We start from the raw sequence: 23,284 nt of genomic DNA, 5'->3' as shown, positions 1-23,284 counted from the left end.
TGTTCTTCCAACCCATCAGGGTGGAATATCTTCCCATTTCTTTGCATTGTCTTGAATTTCTTTCATCAGTGTTTTATAGCTTTCAGAGTACAGGTCTTTCATCTCTTTGATTAAGTTTATTCCTAGATATTTTATTGTTTTTAGTGTAATTGTAGATGAGATTGTTTTTTTAGTTTCACTTTCTGCTGTTTCATTATCAGTCTATAAAAATGCAGCAGATTTCTGCACATTGATTTTATGTACTGTGACTTTACCGAATTCATTTATCAACTCTAGCAGGTTTTTTGGTGGAGTCTTCTGGGTTTTCTATATGTAGTATCATGTCATCTGCAAATAATGAGGTTTTACTTTTTCCTTACCAATTTGGCTGCCTCTTTATTTCTTTATGTTGGTTAACGGCTATGGCTAGGACTTCCAGGACTAAGCCGAATAAAAGTGGTGAGAATAGATATCCTTGTCTTGTTCCTCAGCTTAGCGGAAGAGCTCTGTTTGTCACTATTGAGTATGATGTTGGCTGTGGGTTTTTCATATAAAGACTTATTATATTGAGATATGTTCCCTCTGGACCTACTTTGCAGAGCGTTTTTTCATGAATGGATATTGTACTGTGTCAAATGCTTTTTCTGCATCTATTGAAATGATCATGTGGCTTTTATCCTTTCTCTCATTGATGTGGTGTGGGATCATTTTCTTAATTTCACCCTGCTGTATCATTATGAGCGTACAGGCATGCAACAGGTTTCTGTACATTGATTTTGTATCCTTAAGTTGAATTTTTTAATTGAAAAAAATACTTTAAATTTCAGCTGGGAAAAAAATTTGAGAACTAAAAGGATAAAAGCTTATACTAAGAGACAAGGATCATTAAAGGAGACTAGCTTTATGTGGCTTAAAAATAACTTACAAGGCAATAATAATGAAAATAATATGGTACCAGCTCAAGATTAGATATACACCTTACCAAAAGAGAATCACTTACCTAGATATAAAGCCTATCATACATCAAAATGCAAATATGTGACAACAGAAAGAATGAAAAAGCACTAACAATGTTAGAATTCTTTCATAAATTCACTTGACATAGAACTATTGAAAATTTGGAGGGGAAATCTATTGATTATCACACCATATACAAAAATACATTTTAGGAGAATAAAAGAGTTAAACATCAAAAATCAAATCATAACTAAAAGATGCTGAGTCCTGCTTCAGGTGAGCTCAAGTCCTGCTTTGGGTGAGCCCCACTTCTCTCTCTCTACCCCTCATGGGATTTTCTCTCTCTCTCTCTCTCTCTCTCTCTCTCTCTCTCTCTCTCTCTCTCTCTAGCCTTGCTCACTTGCTCTCTCTCTCTCTCTCTCAAAAAAAAAAAGTTCACAAAATCATTATTTACTCTGAAAAAGTTAGAAACAACTTAATTACCAAACCATCAAGGAACCGTTAAGTGTGATGTGGTCACTGAACTACATCTGGTATTAAAAATGGTTGCTAGAAAAACTAGTAATGTTTGATATCTGAGCTGGATAGTCTCCACTGGACTAGAATAAAAATTCTGATATATTAATGGGTAGAAACAAATAAGTAACCCCCTTTCCAGAATTCTGCCTTCGCCTAGCTTCTTTCTAGATGGAGGTGCTACCACACATATGAGGAAAACTGGAAGGGGATAAGGAAAAGTCATTGCTTTACTAGGGTGCTGGGATTAGGGATCTGTGCATTCTGAAGAATTGTGTTACACTGCTTTTACCGTTATTTTAAATATAGTATTCTTTTAGTTAGAAGATGACCTCTTTCCAATCTAAACAACAGATAGTTCTTTATTTATATAATGGGAATAATAAGAGTGACTATTGATAAAGAAACATAGGGCCAGGGAGGTCAGAGCAACTTTCCCAAGGTCATTCAGTGAATGGCAGTGCCAGGCCTCAAAGCCAGGTTGTCTGACATAGTCCATGTCTTAACCACAAGGATATCCTGTCACCTATGCGCATACCACACAACATAACAGGAAAAAATGAGCAACCAATAGGCTAGATCTGTAATATGAAAGATCGTCACTAAGTTCCAATGGATAAATGAGTGGAGAACATAAGCAGATAATTCACTTGGGGAGAAATGCAACTTGGTTGCTAACCCTATTCTAGCTAGAAGCTTATCTGGCCCACCCTCATGTGGCCAGGTCCCCCAGTCCTGGCCCCTATCCCAACCCCAAGGGCCTAACATGCCCATCTCTGCTGGGCTTCACCAGTGAGGTCATGAAGACTTTGCGGTGGGGACCCCCTCAACCCAAGCCCCCACACTTACATGATCAGCTATGTTGGTGTGGCCTCCTGCATGGATGAGGGCCCGGGCCACAGCCTCAGAGCCACCCAGGGCTGCGTAGTGGAGGCAGCTCTGCTTTTTCTAGAGGAAAACAGGCATCAGTGCAATGTCCAGTGGGGCTTTGGGATCCATTACTCCATTTGTGTCTCAAAACCCTGGGACTATTACCCCATTAAACCCTGAAGCTGGAAAAATCAATGCCTTGCCCAGACTTGGTGACTAGTAAGAGGAGCTCACTGTGGTCTGAGCTTTTCCGTTTCTCCTTTCACAAACTCCAGAATGTACATCAAAGAGGAGAACAAATAAGATTTGCCAGTACAGAGTAAACTCCACCTGGTGCACACTGCCCCACTGGAGCGGGAGACTGGCAGGGCCAGTGCAAGGGCTTCACCTTGTGGGCCTTCTAAGTGCTCTTCTTCATTCAGAGGGCACCCCGGCCAAACGATGATCTCACGTAAGATACCCCTCCACTCCGCCAGGCAGACCCCTCTAGGTGGCCAACTGTCACAGACCATCCAGACTGTTCCCCAGGACTTCTCCTTTCAAAACCAGGACAGTATGGGACAAAGTGGAACGAGCTGGTCACCTTCCCAAAGTCCTGTCTGAGCTGAATGCACAAGGGTGGATGGGAACCAGTCCACTTCCCAGTGGAAAATATAATCACTTTGGGTTAGCCCCCTCCTTAGAGAGCCTGCGAGGGGTGGGGGTGTCCAAATAGAATGTGCCCTCTGCTAGAAGCGTCAAGCCAAGGCTGGAGCACAAGGCTCAGTGCAGTGGGCAGCGCCAGCCCTGCCAATGGCCACCAGCTGGACACGACCTCCCCAGTCTCTCAACTCCTATGCTGCTACTGCTGAGGAAGTAGCCTAGACATTTCACGTCTTTTGCCCCCTTCCAGTGCTGAGCATTGTGCTGGGCACAGAGAAAGGGATGCTGACCAAAGAGCATCAGGCAGACGGAAGGACATAGTTGGGTGCCCTGGGGCAGCTTCTTTCCTCCTCTAGGTGGGCCCTGGTGTCATGGGGCAGAGGGTGCTACTTCTGTAAGTTAAGTGTTTTGTGACTTTTAAGCATTATTCACATTCAGGGGAGTTTAACATTGATATCATTATTAAATTTACACTTGGCATTTGCTACTTATTTTCTCTATGTCTCCTGTCTTCTTTGCTCTTCTGTTTCTCCTTCACTGCCTTCTTTTATATTCAGCATTTATAGCATACTATTTTAATTCCTCTGCTTTTTAAGCTATTTTTGATATTATATTTTTTATTATTATTATTGCCTTATTATTGAAATTTAGAACAAATAGAGAATTCCAGATCCTGAAGCCATTCAATCAGCCAAGAAAGATTATTTGTCATTGATCTAAAAGTAAAAAGCAAAAACAACACAAAACAAAAACGCCAACTCCCTACCTAAGGGAAGGCCACAATCCCCCTTTCCAGGGCACAGAGGAGAAATTCCAACGGCTGACTTAAGTACAGCCGTGAGAGGGAAGAGGCCTCTCCCAGGCTTCCGGCTCTCAGGGCGGGTGTGGCCCCTGCACACGCAGGGCAAACCTTCTAGGCCATGAGCTCCGGAGTCAGGGGAATAGGCTTTTCAGACTCAGCTTTGTTTCTTACCAGCCTGTGACCTGCAAAAGTCACGGAATCTCTCTAAAGCTTCAGTTTCTTTATAGATAAAACAGGGGACATTTTTCCCAAGTAATCATTATAAAGGGGACTCGTGAACTACCAAATACCCAGCAATAAGAAGACACCAACAGTGTTGAGCTCTCAAGACATCCCAGGCACCAGGAGGGGTATTTACTCTTCAGCAGCAATGTAAAAAAAGCAACTACATAGCATCTCCATTTTACAGTTGGGAAATGAGGCTCAGACAATGTAGGTAACTTGCCCATTGTCACAGAGCTCAGTAGTGGAGAAGCCAAGACCACAGCCTGGGCCCGGCACCTCAGGGCCTCTATTCAAACACGGTTAGGATTAGGGCCAGGGCTCAGTAGCCAGGGACAGACATCAGTCCTGGGGTCCAAGTCCTCACCTACCTGGGTGAGGGCGTTCACGTTGCTCCCAGCCTCAAGGAGCAGCTGCACGCAGTCAGGGTGGATGCCTTCGACCGCTGCGTGCAGGGCAGTCAGACCTTCCTGAAACATGTGCAGAGGTGTGAGGATGGCAGGGAGGCTGAGGCCAGACCCTGAGAAGTCCCCCCGCCCCCTTACCCCACGGCTCCAGGGCCTATTGAAGCTTTCCAGGGCTGGCCATGCTACTGAGGACAATGACCTGGGTGATTTTTTGTGGTTCCCTGAGCCCCCTACCTTGAGGAGCAAGTAATATATTCACTCCCGCCTCCATACCCCTGCTCATGTTCTCACCCTCCAAGCTGCCTTGGCCCCTGCCCTCTGTCTATTCCTTCTTACTCCAGGAAGCCTCTAGTGGGGGAAAATCAGGCTGCACCACAAGCTGTGGGTTCCTCGAAAGCAGAGAGTGAGCAAGCGCCACGCATCTCTGCATCTTCTGGGCAGCAACTCACCGCATTCTGCTCTTCCAGGTCAAGCCTGATGTCCACGAGTCGCTGCAACACAGTCAGGTGGCCACGGCTAGCAGCCAGGTGAAGGGCTGTATTCCCCTCCTGCAGGCAGAAGGGCTCCTGAGGGACCAGTGGAATCAGAGACCCTTGAAGGCCCTGGGGACCTGCTGGAACCACCCTCATTTTATAGACCTGGAAGCTGAGTTCCAAAGAAGGGAAGTGGCTCATCTAGGGTCACAGAGCAAGTCGATAACAAACTGCAGCCCTGAACACTGGGCCAGTATCTCCCTGACCCTGAAAAGTGTGCCTCAAACTACAACCAGGAGCACTTACAAGGCCCAGGTCCCGGTTTTTCCTTGCACAGCAAGGTAGACACATTACTTGGGGGCAAAACCAACACCACCCCTACTTTCCCTGCTCGTCTAAAGCCAGTCCCTCCCAGATCCATCCTCTCCCCTGCTCCAGCCAAGGCTCTCCTCCCTCTGTGCTCAGGCTGTGCCCAGGCAGCCAGCCACATGGCCCAGCTCAAGATGGGAGCTTCTCACCGAATAGCATGGCCACACTGACCACACTATTTAAAATTGCAACCTCCACCTTCTGTCCTCCTGATCCCCTGATCCTGCTCGACTCTTCTTTCCCTCTTCCCCCAGAGCACTGATAACCTAACAGACTCTATAATTTGCTTATATACTTTGCTTATTGTTTATTGTCTGACTCTTCCTGCTAGAACATAAATGCCTCAAGGGCAGGGATTTCTTTTTACTTGTTTGCCAATGTTTGGGGCCGGGGCATGTGGCAGACATTCAGTAAAATACTTGTTCAACAAGTAAATACTATGATGGAGAGACTGACATGTATCTCCTGGAACTTAAGAACTACAGGGCTGGTAGTTGTCTCATATCTAAAGGTGAGAACAACAGAGCCAAGCAAGGTGGTGCCACTGGGTGGGGCAGAGGCCCCCTAACTTCAGAATTGGCTCCTGTCAAGAGTAATCAGGTGCCGTTGTCCTTCTTAAAAAAATTTTTTTAATGTTTATTTATTTTTGAAAGAGGGAGTGGGGTAGCGGGAGAGGGGCAGAGAGAGAGAAAGAGAGAGACACAGAATCCAAAGCAGGCTACAGGCTGCCAGCACAGAGCCCAATGCAGGTCTCAAACCCACAAACTGTGAGATCATGCTCTGAGCCAAACTCAGGCGCTTAACTGACTGAGCCACTCAGGTACTCCTGGTGGGGCTGTCCCTAAAAGGATCTTTCTGTGGAGGAGAGCTGGAAGGGGACAGCCAGAGAAGGAATATGACCCTAAGGAAGAACCACAGGTGGAGAACCAGAGCAATGGCCCCTGAAGGAACCCACAAAGACATAGAAAGGACAATCCAGCTTTAGCCATTCATCAACCTACAAGGGCTCTGGGACATATCTAGTTCTACCAGTCCTGGGGGCTTCTAGCTCAGGGTCTTTTCCTCAGCCCTGGCCTAGCGCAGTACCTTCCTGAGGAAGGAATCAAGATATTCATATTAGGCACAGAACTCTTTTTGAAAAAACTTTTTTTTAAATGTTTTATTTATTTTTGAGAAAGACAGAGACAGAGTGTGAGCTAAGAGGGACAGAGAGAGAGAGGGACACAGAATCCAAAGTAAGCTCTCAGGCCCTGAGCTATGAGCACAGATCGCAACAGAGGCTTGAACTCACGAACAGTGAGATCATGACCTGAGCTGAAGTCAGATGCTTAACCAACTGAGCCACCAGGTGCCCTGAGGGGTGGAACTCTTAAGGGCCCAATGAGAGTGTGAAGATACACCATTGCCAAAGGGGTACTTAAAACAGATATAGACATACCTCCCCTCAGGATAAGTCCACACATGCATAAAACAACTATAACTATCCTATGGACTGCGAGATGAAGCATTTAAATTTCTTCTGTGATCATTACTATATTGTGTTAATAATAAAAGTTAACTTTAAAATATCCTCTCAACAAGGAAATATCCCCTGGGCAGCTTGATTCGCTCCTTTCTCACTTTCCCCACAGATGTGCGCACAGCTGCCTGGCTGCTGCAAGCAAGGACCAGGCTGTGGGAAGGTGGCTCTGAAGTCTGTGTTCAAAGAGACACTAAGGAAGTGGTGAACTGTGGGGGCCAACACATGCCTCCCCTTCCCCCCCCATAGCAGGACTGTGGAGAGTTTTGTCCTCCTTCTGGGTTATAAATACCCACATTGTGCTCTTTGAAGGTGCAGGTGGCACAGACCCCCTAACAGAGCACTCAGCACTCTATCTGAGCAGGGCAGGGGGCTCAGAGGCAGGGGAGCTGGGCAGAACAAGGCCATGGCCTTGGGCCCAGTGCCCTCTCCTTCCTGTGAGGATGCCTCTCCACCTCTGGGAGCCTTGTCAGCAACTCCTCCGTTTTCCCAGTGGAACTAATCGCTCTCTCTGGGCTCTCAGAGCCTCCCTATCACAATGCTCGTGGTGTGCCCCGTGTTGCTGGTGGCGGGGAGGGGGGGTGGGGGGTTCTCACAGATCTACTGTAGCAGGCCATGGGGTCCTCGTAGGAGTCAGACCTTCTGTGGCCCAGAGCCTTGAAAAGCTACTATGCCTCTTCCCCAAAAGATATTCAAAATAAAAACACCTTTCACCTGAAAATACAAAACATAACAGGGGTGTGCAATCTTAAAAGCTTCTTTCTAGAATTTCCGATGGCAATATTCCAATGGTAAGCTCATCAAAGCTGGGCTTTGCTTGGTTTCCGGTTTCGGTGCTCCTGCCTTGCTGGCACTGTGGGTACAATCATGTTTTTGCCTCCTGGGTAAAGGAGTCCTGGCAGGGGCTGTCCTTTCCTCCTCTCTGTACTCCCAGTTCCTGGCCCATAGCCTGGTCGTGAGCATGACCTGCTTAGCCCTTGTTTCCAGAATGAAGGAAATCAGCCTGGTCTGATTCTCAGGACCAACAGGATGAGTGAGGACAGCTGGATTCAGCACAGACCCCAAGGGCTTAGTGCCTTATGAGGCAGCTTGAAGAGAGGGAGCAACCCAGGGCTGGGCATCAGGTTACTAATTCCAAACCCAGCTCAACCTGTGTCTTGCTGTGTGACCTTGGCTAAAGCATCCCCCTCTCTGCACCTTAGTTTCCACATCTATAAAATGAGAACGTTGAATTGGCCTTTAATGAAGAACACTTCCAGTTCTAAGATCCTCTGGTGCATTTGTCTGTGAGCTCGCTGTCACTAACTTATATACAGAAGTCCTTTATGCTGGCCAAGCGCATTAATCAGAAGATTAATAAGTCTGTCCCAGGGTGCCTGGGTGGCTCAGTCAGTTAAGCATCTAACTCTTGATTTCAGCTCAGGTCATGATCTCATGGTTCATGGGTTGAAGCCCTGTGTCAATGGTGAGGGGCCTGCTTGGAATTGTCTCTCTCTCTCTCTCTCTCTGCCCCTCCCCAGCTTGTGCGCATTCATATGTGTGATCTTTCGTGCTCTCTCTCAAAATAAATAAATAAACTTAAAAAAAAAAAAAGTAGGCACAGGTAAGCTGCCAGTGCCACACTGGTCAGGAGCCCAGAGCCTGGACCTTCCCTGGGACCCAGTTATGGTACCTTGTCTTTCACACTGTGCTCGCAGCCAGAGCCCACCAGGAAGTCCAGGGCATCCAGCTGCCCGTGCTCAGCAGCCCGGTGAAATGCCGTCCTTCCCAGCTGATGGGGGAGGGGAAGAAAGTGACCCTTCTGCACCCCGCAGTGGGCATGCCCACCCTGCCCTCCTAGCCAACCACTCTGGGCTTGCAGGGGCCTCTCCTGACCCAGAAACTCTCCCCTCCCCTCACCCTACACGCTTTCCAGGGAAAGCCCAGAATGAACTTTCCAGTAAGATCCCACTGGGTGGGGCTCCTCCCCCACTGAAATGCTTCTGTGGCTCCCTGCTGCCAACTGAATGAAGGACAGATTTCTGAGGCTTGAAGTCGGTGGAGATTTCCATGAGGGGCTCCCAACAAGCCCCCTGGCTCTCGCTCCCCAAATCCCAAACCATCTGAATTCACACCCATAGGGCCCTTTTCCACTTCTAAAGCTTTAGCAATGCTTTCCTCTCTATTTATAAAACCTCCCTGCTTTCCAATCTTACCAACAAAATCCAGTTCATTCACCAAATGCCTCCTCCTCCAGGAAGCAGAAAGCAGTGGCTTCGTGTCTAATCTACCTAATTAGTCCTTATCAGACCCCTCTGAGGGAACTGACCATGTTCTCCCTGTATCTGACTCATTTGTGTCCTAATGCCCCTTCTTGACCCGCAGTTCCCTGAGTCAGGGTCCAGTCTGCACATAGCTCAAAGGATACATTCAAGGAATGGGCGGGAGTGGCCCCAGGAACCCCAAGCCCAAAGGGAAGAACAAACAGCCTTGAGGCCACTCTCACCTTATCAGCTTGGTCCAAGGGCACATCCTCCAGGTCTTCCATTATGAATGCCAGCACTGGCACGTGGCCTTTTTGGGCTGCACAGTGTAGTAAGGTCAGGCCATCCTGGAAACAAGCCCAGGGTAGTCTCTCCAGTCTAGAAAGGGGGGCCCTTCTCACCCACTGGCTGTCTCCCAAACGGTGAATGTTTGCAACCTAGAACACAGCTTAACCATGGAAACAACGCAGTATATAAGTGGGGAAAACCACAAGTGCCCACTCAGCTTCACAAGGCCTGGTACGAATTGGGATGCAAGAGTTCAAATCCCAGCTCCAGCATTTATCAGCAATGCAGTCTGGTCTTGACCAAGTTATCTGGACCTCTATGAGCCTCCATTTTCTCAGAGGTCAAATCAGGATAATAACCCCTGACTGCCTCAGTGGGTGGCTGAAGGGATTGGACAGCATCCTCTATAGCAAGATTTTTATACGCTGAAAAATAGTTCAGGATGTAAGATGAGGTTACACAGTACGAACAGTCCCCAGAATACTCCCCCCAACCACAGGACATTGGAACAAGGTTCTAGCATCTGATTTTGATACAGCCCCAAATGAAGAAAGAAGTGATTAAGTGCCCAGTGTCTGTCTCTAGGTGGTAACCTCCTAACCTTCCGGGGAGAAGATGAGAGCTGTTGGAGTCTGTGAGGACTAGGAGATGTTAAAAAAGAGAAAATAGACTCAAAATGGAGTCACCTGTGCTAAGTGAGACTTAGCCCCAAACTGAGACTTAACAACTAACCTGACTGCAGCTTCAGCATCTCCTAGAGAAGTCATCTTAGCCAGTCAGTCTGGATCTTCGTGGTCAACACTAGGGAGGAAATCCACCTGACAAGGGCACCTGGGTGGCTCAGTCGGTTAACCGTCTCATGGTTCATGAGTTGGAGCCCTGCATTGGGCTCTGCACTGTCAGTGCCTGGGACTCTCTCTCTCCCTCTCCCTCCCTCTCCCTCTCCCTCTCCTTCTTTCTGTCACTCGCCTACTCTCCAAATAAATAAAAAAAAAACCTGGTAGACCACCCCCACTGTCCCCTAAAGGAAGGTGATCTTGCCTAAAACAATCCACTCTGCTAGAATAACTTCCTTGCCCCACTTCCTTTTGCCTATAAAAGTCTTTCATTTTATACAGCTCCCTGGAGCTCCTTTCTATTTGCTAGATGGGATGCTGCCCAATTCATGAATCATTGAATAAAGCCAATTAGATCTTTAAATTTACTCACTTGAGTTTTGTTCTTTAACAGAGAGTAGTGGCCACGGTGGGAAAAGGGGTAGGCAAAAAGACAGTCTCTTGGCTCCAGAAGCAATATTTAAGTGAGGGAGGTTTGCAAATCCTGTTTATAGCCCAGAACTTCTACCAAGGCTTTGCAGTATGGCTAGATTGTTTGGAGCACTGTTTTTCAAATAGATTGCAACCATCGATGGATCATAAAAATCAATAGAATGATGTTGTACATCTTGACAGTAATTTGGATTACACTGAAGTGAAATTTGTCAAATCCCAGTGAATATAAACTTAAGATTTGTGTATTTCATTTTAAGTAAAGAAATTGAATTCTAGTGAATGTTATGCATACGGAAGTATTTAGAGAGTACAGTGATAGCTGTGATTGATTTTGAAATGCTTCCAAAATTTATAAAGAAGTCTAAAACCTTATCGATGAAATATTAAACAAACCAATTATAAAGTCATTTGGACACAAAAAAAGATATATAGGTGACAAAGAAGCACATGAACAAACATCTAACCATCATTAGTCATTACTGAAATGCAAATTAAAACCACAAAGCGTTTCTGACGTAGAGTATGGAAAGGAAAAAACACTAACATTCCAGTGGAGAAACCCACTTTAACCACGTGATCAAGCATGAAATTATGGTTTATAATAAGAAATATATATGTGGGCTTCCTCCTGTTTCTGGCAGAGAGCTCCTAAACCCTTTGGAATTTTCTAAGAGTACAGAGCGGTTAAGACTTCCATTGTTAGTTAATTTGGTGACAAGGGAAGCCCCAAGGTAACCTGAAGACCGGGGCTGGTTGCCTGGGGAACCAACTTGATTAGAGGGTTAGAACATTCAGCCTCACCGCCCCCCCCACCCTCCAGGGACAAAGAGAGACTAGAGGTTGAGTCAATCACCAATGGCCAGGGATTTAATCTATTCTATGAAATAAAGCCTCCATAAAAACAGGAAAGGACAGGGTTTGGAGAACTTCAGGTTGGTGAACCCCACAACACATCCACATGCCAGGTCCCACACTTCACAAGGACAGAAGTTCCTTTGTTCAGGACCTCCCCCTATGTATCTCTTCATCAGGCTATTGATTTTTATTCTTTAATATCCTTTGTAATAAATTTATGATCCAGTGAACAAACTAGTTTCCTGAGTTCTGTGAGCAGCTCTAGCAAATTAATCAAATCTAAGGAGGGAGTGGTAGGAATCTCTGATTTATAGCTAATCGGTCAGAAACCCAGGTAACAGCCTGGACGTGGAATTGGATTCTAAAATGGGAGTGGTATTGGGCATCTAAGCCCTTAACTAGTGGAATATGACACTATCGTTAGGCAGACAGTATTGGAATTGAGTTGTTTGTGGGATGCCCCGTCGGTGTCCATGGAGATTGACTTAATTGCTTGGTGGTGTGGAGAAAAGCACACATATTGGAGTTGGTGTCAGATTTGGATCAAGGTAACATCACCAGTGACAGGCCATGTTGGTATTGATAAAGTTAATTCTTGTATTGAGACCTACAAAATGGAGGCTGCTCCAGTGACCTGACTCAGGTCACAAATCTAAATCTACCTCAGCCTGCACTTACAGGAAACCTAATGTACACCAATGACAACCTAATATACACTCAGCTGTACTAGCTCCCCTGACCCTTGAAAACGGGACCTATTCGTCTTACAAAGAAATCCCCCTAGCAGCCAATCCTGCAGTTTCTGTGTTGCTGCTTTGGGGACTCTATAAAATTTGCTCTTGCCCAAAATCCCTCCAGAAGAATGTTCAATTGCTGTAAAGGGCTGTACTCCCCCAATCCAGGGGCTGTTTTGTTTTGAATAAAGGACATCAAACTTGCTACTAACCTGCCTTTTGGGGGCACCTGCCTGGCCTTAGTCTATAGACCATGTGAGTCTTGATCTTGGGGTTAGGAGTTCAAGCCCCATGCTGGGCAGAGAGTTTATTTAAATAAATTATTTTCGTTTTGTCACTGGATGGTATCATATGCCCCTGATAGGAGGCAATGAAGGACACTTAACCTCTGTGGTTTCTTCCCCAAATTCCATAACCCAAATCTAATCATGAGGAAAACATCAGACAAACCCAAATTAAAGGACATTCTATATAATACCTGACCAGTGCTATTCAAAAGTGTCAAGGTTGTGAAAAACAAGGGAAAACTGAGACATTGTCACAAGCTTGGAGGAGACTGAGGAGACAAGATGACTAAATACTCTGTAGGACATGAACATAACTGCAGACATTTTGACACAGCCTATAGTTTGATAAAACTCTAGATATCACCGGTGCCTGGAAAAATAGAGCCAGGTAAACAGAAGGGGAAAAGAAAACTCCAAGGCCACAAAGCGTGTGGCACAGTCGTGGCCTGGCTCAAGGCTCCTCCACAGGGAGGTCCTTGAACAAGGACTAGAAAGGCAGTCGGTGGACTGCTTGCAAAGATGGACACAACTATTCTTCACACCTGCAGAAACATCCAAAGTAATGGGATTGTGTACTCTTCTCATCAAGGGGGAGAATCCAAAATTCTCTATCCCCTGAATCCAGGCTGGCTCTGCAGTGGGCTTCGAGCCATAGAATATGGTGGACGTGGTATCATGTGACTCCCCAGCCTTGGCCTCAAAAGACCATGCCACTTCCCCTCTTGCATTCACTCATCATTGCAACAAATGCTAAATCTTTAAATAGAAGTTTGTGAAAACAAAAATGTCCCTTTTCCCCCCACCCTGAGTTCTAAGGATCCCCAGATTGAGAATTCCTGGCTGACAGCATTTGGTCCAGAAATGTTTGCATTTTCATACAGGCCACTGATCCCCTAAAAGGTGAGAGGCCAGTACAGAGATCTCCGGCACTCTGACTCGCTGGGGCCCTGCTCCCTCCTACCACAGAGCACACCAATGAGCAGCAAGGGACTGCCAGGTTCTCTAATGTGCCAGGCACTGAGCCAGGTACTTTACACGTAGCACTGAGCTTCTCCCTCAGCTCGGAGTGGATACTAGCATCCTCATTTCCCCAGTGTGAAAACTGAGGCTCAGGATGCTGAAGTAATTTGCCCAAGATCCAGGGTTTGGTAACCGGAACTTTGCTCCTCCCACCTCACCACACCACAAGGGAGGCAGGGCCCAGCGGAAGAGGGGAGGAGGCCCAAACCTCTCTCTCTTTAAATCTTCCTAACCACCCTCTGAAGGTATTTCTTTGACTTTCCTCCTGTGAATAAAGAGGCTGCCCAGAGGGCTAGGGAATGTTCCAACATGGCAGAGTAGCAAAGGGTCAGGGGGCATTCGAAGAAAGAGGCTTTTAATGCTGATGGAAGAGCTACCCCAGCAACTTCTCCCAGCCCCTGTGGAAACTGCGAGCATCTCAACTTTCCCAACTTCACAGGGCTGAACTCAGCTGGGACTTCCAGAGGGTTCTCAGAAGGCAGGGGCAAGCTGGGGCAGCAGAGTCCCCAGGGAGGAGGAGGGGGCAGGGATGGGGGCAGGTGGCAGAGGTGTGGGCAGACCTGGGCAGCAGGGGCACAGAGGCAGCAGAGACTCCGGGAGCAAGGGGGCTGCCATGTGAGGCCTTACCTTGTTCTTGCAGTGGATCTTGGCCCCAGAGTTGACCAAGATCTGCAGGATCCGTAAGTGGCCGAACCAGGCAGACAGGAGAAGCGAGTTCATCCCGAACTGGGGAGAGGAAATTGGGAGGAGGTAAGAGGAATGTGAGCAGGTGTGGCTGTGTCGCCGGGGCCCATGTTCACATTGAAAATCATGCACCATAAGGGACTATAAATGCCACCCAGGCTGGGGAGCACAAGCTTTAGGAATATAAAAACCATGGCATTTTTTTAAAAAATAGAGGCTGAGACACTATTGCAAACTTGTGTTTTTGCTAAACAAAATTTAAAAACAAAGCAGCTACCATCGATTCTCCCCATCATGTAATAAAGAAGGAACGTTTTAGGGACACCTGGGTGGCCCAGTCAGGTGAGCATCCAACTTCAGATCAGGCTATGATCTCATGATTCATGAGTTCGAGTCCCACACTGGGCTTGCTACTGTCAGCACAGAGCCCGGTTTGGATCCTCTGTTCTCTCTATCTGCCCCTCCTCCCCCCCCCTCAAAAATGAATAAACATTAAATTTTTTTAAAGTTTTTTATTTTCTTTTTGAGAGACAGAGAGAGAGACAGCACGAGCATGGGAGGGTCAGAGAGAGAGGGAGACACAGAATCCAAAGACAGGCTTCAGACTCTGAGCTAGCTGTCAGCACAGAGCCTGACGCGGGGCTCGAACCCACGAACCATGAGATCATGACCTGAGCTGAAGCTGGACGCTTAACCGACTGAGCCGCCCAAGCGCCCCAAAATGAATATACATTTTAAAAAGTTCTTTTAAAAAGCAGGAACATTTTAATACAAAAAATTGGGGAGAAACTAGAGAATATGTTCTTTCCAAATACAGCTTCATGAAAAACACAACTACATTGTTCTTATTCTCTGATTTGCTATGACAGGTAAAGACCTCATCCTGGACTGGTGTTTGAGAATCAACTGTTTGAATCTCCTACAGGATGTCCTCCAGGCAGGTGGCTTAAGCCAGCAGGCGCCTCGCCACCTCACAAAGACATCCACTGCACTGACAAACACTGCTACTGTTGGAAAGTCTCTTTCCACTGTACTACAATTTGAATCCCTGTGCCTTCCACCCCACCAGCCTTTTGGAGCAACTGAGAATATGTCTGGGCCCTTTTTTGATGGCAGCTCAGCACCTGTTTGTAGGATGCTCTTCCCCAACATCTGTGAAATGCTCCAGGATCATCAGAGCCCCGTCACTGACCTCTGCCCTCATGGGGTTATACAGAAGGCCCAGCACCAGGTAGAATATCCGTAATTGTGGGCTGGTTGGCTGAGGGAGAGAATGTATACTCACAGGGCAGAGTCCCTGGAGGCGGGGTGCGGGTGGGGAAGCCCATCGGACCCTGGGAATAAAAAGGATCAAGGCTCAGGCCTGGGGGAGGAGAGTCATGAGAGCCAGAGCCTCCTGTCAGTGGGAACCCCAGGGATACTTCTGCATCCTACTTCCAAGAACTGTCCAGGACAGAGCCTTATGGCATATCCCTAGAGACCTTCCCCCAACAGCAGGATTTCCCTCTCTTGTCCCTCACCCTTCTGTTACTAAAGTAGGCATGCCCATCAGCTTTCTTAGTTTTCAAAATATATTTATTACTATTTGCAAAGAAAGTAGAGAAGATTTATAAAAGCACCCTCTCGGGGACCTGGGTGGCTCAGTCAGTTAAGCATCGGACTTCGGCTCAGGTCATGATCTCACAGTTCCTGGGTTCAAGCCCTGTATCGAGTTCTGTGCTGACAGCTCAGAGCCTAGAGGCTGTTTCAGATTCTGTGTCTCCCTCTCTCTCTACCCCTCTCCCACTCGTGCTCTTTCTCTGACTCAAAAATAAATAAACTATAAAAAAAAAAAAAGACTCTCTCTTACTGTTCTTCCCCATACCTTCTTTTCTCACTCATTCCGTCAAGGAAGAAATAGCAGCACAGTGGTAATAGCGGAGGGAACTTCACAGGCAAAGGCCTGTTGCATGACATTCCAGTAGGAATGCATGACATTTCTAGGAGGAAACTCAGACTAAGCTATTCTCCTTTTAGAGTCAACTCTAAAATGAGGCCTAAGCAAATGGAGAGAGGAGATAGGGCAGGAGCGGGGAAGTAGGTGTTGCTGCCCCCCTCCTCCCTCCCCAGTTTGAAATCAAGTCAGGGCAGAGAAAAGTATTTCTGTAAAAGGTAAATCTCTGCAGGGGAGTTTATAATGCTTTAAATTCTATTTATTTATTTACTTACTATGCTTATTTATGTATTTTGTGAGAGACGAGGAGAATACAAGTGAAGGAGGGGCAAAGAGAGAGGGAGAGAATCCCAAGCAAGCTCTAACATTGTAAGCACAGAACCCAACTCAGGGCTCAAACTCACAAACTGTGAGATCGTGACCTGAGCCAAAATCAAGAGTCAGACACTTAGACTAAGCCACCCAAGTGGCCCCCCCCCGTTTTTTTTTTAAGAATGAGAGAGAGAGTGAGCGGGGGAGAGGGGAATAAGGAGAGAAAGAGAGACTCTTCAGCAGGCTCCATGCTCAGCATGGAGCCTGACATGAGGCTTGATCCCATAGCCCTGGAATTATGACCTGAGCTGAAATCAAGAGTTGGATGCTCAGGGGTGCCTAGTGGCTCAGTTGGTTGAGTGTCCAACTTCAGCTCAGGTCACGATCTCATTGTTCCTGAGTTCAAGCCCTTGGTCGGGCTCAGTGCTGACAGCTCAGAGCCTGGAGCCTGCTTCAGATTCTGTGTCTTCCTCTCTTTCTTCCCATCCCCCACTCGCACTCTGTCTCTCTGTCTCAAAAATAAACATTTAAAAAATTTAAAAAAAAATAATACATTAAGAGTTGGACATTCAACCCATTGAGCTACCAAGATGCCCCTAAGTTTAGATTTCTAAATGTATCCCTGTCAAATGTCGTTGCAGATCCAGCCCTTTCCTCAAGCCTATAGAGATGATTTCGCAGACCCTGTTATTGTCCAGCACTCTCTCTCAGCAATGTGCTGCCTGCCACTTTGTTAGTGAGACTGTTAGTCTTCATTCCAGCCTCTGGTTACAGTGTTGGCCAGAGCAGAATCCTGTGGCACATCATGAAAGAACTACCCCCTGATTATTTTACTAATAAGTCCTTTATCAATCCACCCAATTATTTGTTCTACAGCCCTATCCCTCCCTGTTCACATGATATCATGAGGGACTGAAAATTCTCTCTGAGAACTAAAAAGCTCTTGAAAATGGAGAGGTCTTTGTGGCTGTACAGGGGAAACTGGGATCAGTGCAGTGGCACTGACCCCTGAAGACTGAGTCCCTGTCCACCTTGCACCTGTGCATTTGTGAATCAGAGGCAACTTCCACAGTGACTGCTGGCTCACAGACCTAGAGAGAGCTCTGGTGCTCCTACCGCTCCAGACACCCACCCCTGCCCCACCCAGACAGGCAAACAGACAGACACACGCACACTGAGGTGCCTGTATCGGGGGTCCCCTACCGCATCCTCATCGTCCACGGCAACCTCGTGCTCCAGGAGCAGCCGCACAGCTTGCTCATGCCCTGCGCCTGCAGCCCAGTGCAGGGCTACCCTGCCCACCTGCCCAGAGGGAGAGAAGAGCTGTGAGGCACCAGCTGCCTGCCTGGCCCACCTCCCACCCCCGCTCCACCTCCTTAGCTGCAGTTCAGCTGGTCTGTGGGGTGGAAGAGCCTTTGCTGGCTCTGGTGACAAGCGGGCAGGGGTCCAGCCCCACTCGGGTGCCCTCCTCCTCTGCCACATGGCAGCAGCTGAAATGAACATAGTCAAACACGTGGACTAGACCCATCAGTCCCCCACCTAAAACTGCACAGCTTCCCACTGCTTTTGGGACAAACTCCTAACCCTGGGCCCTGCAAGGCCCTGCCTGCCTGGCTTAGAAATGCCAAACTATTCCCCACGGTCTGTCTTTGTTGCCGCTGCTCCCTCTGCTGGACAGCCACCAGTCTGAGGATTATTGTCCTAGTCCCTGATGTCCTCTGACTACCTGGGTCCTGCCGTTCCCTCCTTCCGAAAGGACTGAAGGGGCCTGGTCTCCCACCCCTTTGTCAGACTACCCCAGAAGTTCACCAGGGTCTTTGGCCTCAGCACATCTGAGCAGGACTGGGGGAATTGCCTTTCTTCCAGCTCATGCCCTGCAGTGTTTAGCTTCTAAGGGGAACAAAAGGAAACACTAATTTTCTGTGTGGTCTTCCTTCCTCAGGGGTTCTGCCCACACTGTCCCCTCTTGCTGTCTTCACCCTGGCTCCTGCAAAAACACCATTTCCTCGAGAAGCCTTCCCTGGTTGTTACAGGTAGGATGGGGCTCCTCAGACCCCCATATCTCTCAACTTATCACAGTGGGAATGAACTGTTCATGAGACACACTGTTTAATGTCTGTTCTCCCTACCCAGACTATCAGCTCTGAGAGGACAGGGACCCCATCCACACGGGTTCTGCTCTGTCCCCAGCACCTAGCACAGTGCCGGCACAGAGTAAGCCCTTCAGAAATACTGAGGGATTGAATGAATAAATGAGTAAATGAATGAATCTGGCAACTGCGCCCTAGCATCCTACAAGTCCATGCTTCCTTGCAAGTGTTTGTCCAGGAGTTGAGAGTGAGGCTCCAATTATCAATAAAACGTTGTGTGACCTGAGGTGACTTGCTGCCCATCTGTGCCTGCCTTGACCTATAAATAGGACTAATCCCTCCTGCGCTCCTCACCTCTCCAGGGGTGAGTGAGGACCACCAGGAAACAGGTGGATGAGCACACAAGATATCCTTGAGAATTCCTGTGACTATTACTGAGCCCTAGGCAGGCCCTGAAGACCTAGGTCATACCCTTGTCCTTCACCCCAGCCAGAGCAGCCTCTGCTGCAGGCAGGAATCCTACACCCAACCCTTTCAGCCTCTGCTGACCTCCCACCCAGGCTGGCATCCCTTTAAGACAAGCCTGGCAGCCAGAAGCCCCAAGGTAAGGAGAAGCTGTCCTGAGTGGCACCCAGGCCTATCCCCAGTGCTCCTTATCAGAGCAGGGCTAGAGATCACCCCATCGGTGGCATTCCCTGAACACTCATCAGTGGGCTCGGTCTGCCTCCCTGTTTGGTCTTTGAGCCCCCAGGCACCTGTCTGGGCCCACAGCAGTTTTACACATTCAGTGGGCACTCAGTGATCTGAACTAAATTGCTTCCTCACACATGCTCAGCCTGTCTTTGTCTGGCCTTTCATGGTCTTGAATTCCTGGACTTCTGACTATAGGCATCATCCCATCTTTCTCCCTCCAGGCTTCTGCCCCTATCTGCCTCTCTGTCAGCCTCTGACTCCTGACCTTCAACCCCCCCCCCTCCTGACTCTAACCTTTGTTTCTCCCGTGTGCCTTTCAGATGGGGGATGGGGATTGAGCGCGTGAGCTCTCAAATTGTCCAAGCCTGCTAGGAATCCCAACCCTGACTTTAGAGAGGCCTCTGAGACGTTGAAACAAGGTAGACAATCTGAGCCTCCCCCAAATTAACAGATGCAAAGTTCCCTCCTGCTTCAGGCTCCTGGAACTGTTCCTCCTATGTGGAGGTGTCATCATGGCAGGCACTGTCCCTATCCGGGCACCCCGATTTGGAAGAGCCCCTTTACGAACATGGTTTCTGGCCCTGATGTTGACTTTCCTCTCGATCAGTTCCTTCATCTTCCCGATGTTGTTCCGACGAGCGGCTTCATGGAGCTGCTTCTCCAGAGGAAGCACTAGGGGCAGAAAAGGGGATGTGGAATGAGGGGGAGAGCACCCCACATGGCATAGGGAGGAGAGGTAAACAGCTCCACCCTGATCCTGAACGTGTCCCAGACCAGACCGGGGAAGGTGGGGGGGGTCTTCCAGCTGGGAATGGTGGTGGGGATGCCTCTCCTCTCATTTCAGGGGACTTCCCCAGACAAACTGCTTCTTTTCACTAACTCACCCCAGGTCCACACAACCAGGACTCAGCAAAAACCATAAAGATGGGACAGCACGGCAAGACCATCCACAGGAGCCAGGTGTGTGCCTGTCACGGCCCCCAGAGGTCCCCCATCATCCAGTTTTCACGACCCTAAGAGCAGCTCTTGAGGAAGGGAATGGAATTCATTCCCACTGGAGTTGGTAACTACCTTTCCCTGGCTTTGTCCAGTGAAGAAGGCAGCCAGGATTTACAGAGCCACCTATTTCATCAGGCTCAGGCAAGGCCAGAGGCGTATCACCTAGCTTCTCTGTCCTCGCCCCTCCATCTCTTCTCTCTTCATCCCCAATCCGAACCAGCTGTCACCTCCCAGCTGGGGGACCTACTCTGATTTGCCTTCTCTCAGGGCTCCTCTTGCCTCAATGCTGCACCATTATCTCAGTCCTGAGGCAGCCTCAGAGCTCCCCCTGCTGGCCTCTGGCCATTGGCAGCAGTGGGCTGGGCTCAGAGGGGTGGTGGCCACACCAGGAGCACACAGGCCTGGTGACCTGGTCCAGGGCTTGTCTCACTAGACCCCTACACTGCTGTCATCCTGACTGCTCTTGTGAGGGAAGATGTCTGGTGTCCCTGGCTGGACTTCAAGCTCCTTGGGGGCCCTGGCCACATCTGGCCCTTGCTGATCTACCTACAGCTTACAACAGGCCCAACGCTGGGCATAAAATTCTGTTCCTATGAGTGATACAAAAATCCTCAGACTAATAGATACCCCTCCATCCTCCAGAAAGGTTTAGACACTCTAGTGCAAGGCACAAATACTTGCTGGTCTTTTGTACAGTCATAACAGGGCAGGTGATCTGTGGTTTGATTGCTACCAGACCCACATCCTACATGTTTGATCCAATGTGAATGTCCAGATCCAGCCCACTGGTGTATCCAGGGACAGGTGACCAGTGACTTGTCAGAGAAGGCTGGGATGCACTGAGGTGACAGACAGGCCTGCCATTAATTTGCTTTCCAGGTATGGGAGAGGGTCTTGTGCTTTCTAGGGCCTCATAGATACAACCTAGGGATCTTGGGGCTGCTGCCCTAGGGCAGTCGCATGGCCCTAGGTTCAGGTCTAGCTGAGTCACTTCCCAGCCATGTGACTTGCGTTACTGAGAATGTGTGCCACCCTGTAAGGTCATTGTAATGATTAGATATAAGACATGAAAAGCCCCTAGCATGGTATATGGCAAATAGTGCCATCAGCAGCAGCAGCAGCAGCAGCATTATTCCTCCAAGGCAAAGGGTCAGACAATAAAATCTGGTGGCCAAAGACATGGAGGTGGTAGTGTCTCCATTACTCAGGGCCCTCTAAGCCTGTGAAATCCCAATCAAAGAAAGCACCTCCCTACCCACCTCCCTGCATTGGTTTTCTCTATAGCACCCCTCGCCACAGACATATGCTATGCTTACATATTGATGAGGTTTATTGTCTGCTTCCCCCATTATAAGCCCATGGGGAGATTTTCATCTGATTTGTTAACTGCCGAATCCCCAAATTCAGGCCCTGGCACATTTGTTGAAAGAATGAGTGACATACAAATCATAAAATCTCTTCAGAGGCGTTTGAACCATAAGATGCTGTCCCAATTAAGACTCATTAGTCCCCTAGAAAATCAAACCACAAGCTCAAGTAAATGGCAGGAAAGAGGCTTTGACGGGGAGGCAGCTTCAGGTCAGTATTGCAGGGAAGTGGGGAAAACACCATCTTCCAAGTGTGGTCTCCACTGCTAGCTTCACCCTTTCCCACCCCCAAGGGGGATGCCTTTCTTGCAGGTGAGGAGATGGCTTTTCTGGAAGAACCTTTCTCAGATCTCAAACACCTCCAAAAACACAGAGTCCTGAGGTTTTGTTTCCTTAACCTCTTGGCTGAACAACACCATGATCCAGGTTCAGGAAAAGACCTGGCACTCCAGATGTGAGTTCAGGGAAGCTGGGGCTCTAGTACTTTCTAGCAGCAGATTCCTAAGGCTAGCCTTGTACCCCTTGGAGGTCTCAGTTTCTTCAGTTGTAAAACTGCAGGAGGGTGAAAAAAAAAGTTATCTGTAAAGATCCCTTCCAGCTCTGACTCCCTTTCTTTTAGTGGAAGCCTACAGGTGGCCTTTTAGTGGCCTGTTTGTGTCAGCGAACAGCCAAGAGTCTGAATGGGAGCAAGTAGACTGCATGCTCCCAGTGAAATCAAGCCTAATCTCCTCTCTTTCATCCACCTCAACCCATGCATTCTTTTACTGGCCACATGAAATATACACTGTACCCTGGCCAGGGAGACCTTCCGCATGATGCATCCACAGCCCAGAATTCCCTCCCACACGTTCTAATGCTCTGTTGCTTTAAGGGCCACCTCAAAAGATCCTCTGGCCCAGGCAGAACCCTGCACACTTGGAAATAGCACCTTGATAGAGCCCCTTAACGCAGTGTGAGGACATTGGCACAATCTTTCTCTCCCTCTCCCCCTCCCAGAGAGTGCAGCCAAAGCCTCCCAGGCTGGCTGATGCCCACACGAATGCTGCTGATGGCCCCAAAGACCCTGGCACTGAGCACACGCCTTGAGGAGGACTCTCAGGTGCCCTCAGCCCACCTGCAGCACACCAGGCTCCCCTCCTGTGGGTTTCAGTTTCCCTGTCTGCTCTGGTCTTCATTCCCCAACCAATCTCAACATTCTGGCGGAGCTGGAGTCTTCGGCATTTCTACCACTTAAAGGTTGTGTGACCTTGGGTAACTTATTTAACTACCCTGGGCCTCACCTTTCTTTTCTGCAAAATGGCGATGACAATATGCCTTAGCCACAGGGCCTCCGTGAAGATCAAATAACATGCCTGTCCTGGCTTCTCCCGGCACACAAAGTAAGTACTCGATAAAGGATCGCATAACCACCTCATTTCTAGCTAATGTCTCCGCTGCAGCAGCTCCCCGCTCTCGGGACCGATGGCGCCGCCAAGTCCCAGACGCGCCGCCAATATTCCCCCACCCCCCACCCTCCACCCTCACACGTCCCGGTGCGCGTTCCTGTGGGCGTCACAAAGAAGCCCACGACCGAGGTGGCTAGGAGGACAGGCGTGGTCGCTCCCCGCGGGGGCTCGGGGATCCCCTGGGCTCTGCCCGCGCCTGCCCCCGGGCCCCGCGGCGCGGCGGGACTCACGGCCGTCGCTCTCCCACGCCGGGGGCTCCTCCATGCCGCCGCTCCGCAGCCCGGCTGCGCGCTTCTGCCCCACCGCC

General features: G+C 48.7%; 1 protein-coding gene across 1 annotated transcript in view; it reads right to left on the bottom strand.

Moving 5' to 3' along the window:
- Positions 1 to 23,015, bottom strand: part of ANKDD1A (ankyrin repeat and death domain containing 1A) — a 35,167-nt gene extending 12,152 nt beyond the window's left edge. Inside the window, exons 1-9 of the mRNA XM_029952383.1 lie at positions 22,813 to 23,015; positions 19,735 to 19,838; positions 17,557 to 17,685; positions 14,082 to 14,180; positions 9,242 to 9,346; positions 8,429 to 8,527; positions 4,845 to 4,943; positions 4,360 to 4,458; positions 2,302 to 2,400 (exon numbers count right to left, since the gene is read on the bottom strand). Of these exons, the coding sequence (XP_029808243.1) occupies positions 2,302 to 2,400; positions 4,360 to 4,458; positions 4,845 to 4,943; positions 8,429 to 8,527; positions 9,242 to 9,346; positions 14,082 to 14,180; positions 17,557 to 17,685; positions 19,735 to 19,838; positions 22,813 to 22,936 (957 nt within the window). The 5' untranslated portion in view covers positions 22,937 to 23,015. The remainder of the gene's footprint in view (positions 1 to 2,301; positions 2,401 to 4,359; positions 4,459 to 4,844; positions 4,944 to 8,428; positions 8,528 to 9,241; positions 9,347 to 14,081; positions 14,181 to 17,556; positions 17,686 to 19,734; positions 19,839 to 22,812) is intronic.
- Positions 23,016 to 23,284: the final 269 nt, after the last annotated feature.

This window comes from Suricata suricatta, chromosome 9, assembly GCF_006229205.1.
Source record: "Suricata suricatta isolate VVHF042 chromosome 9, meerkat_22Aug2017_6uvM2_HiC, whole genome shotgun sequence".
In the NCBI taxonomy this organism is placed as follows: Eukaryota; Metazoa; Chordata; class Mammalia; order Carnivora; family Herpestidae; genus Suricata; species Suricata suricatta.
The sequence above is the reverse complement of the archived record's forward strand: the minus strand, read 5'-3'. Positions and strand labels throughout refer to the sequence as shown.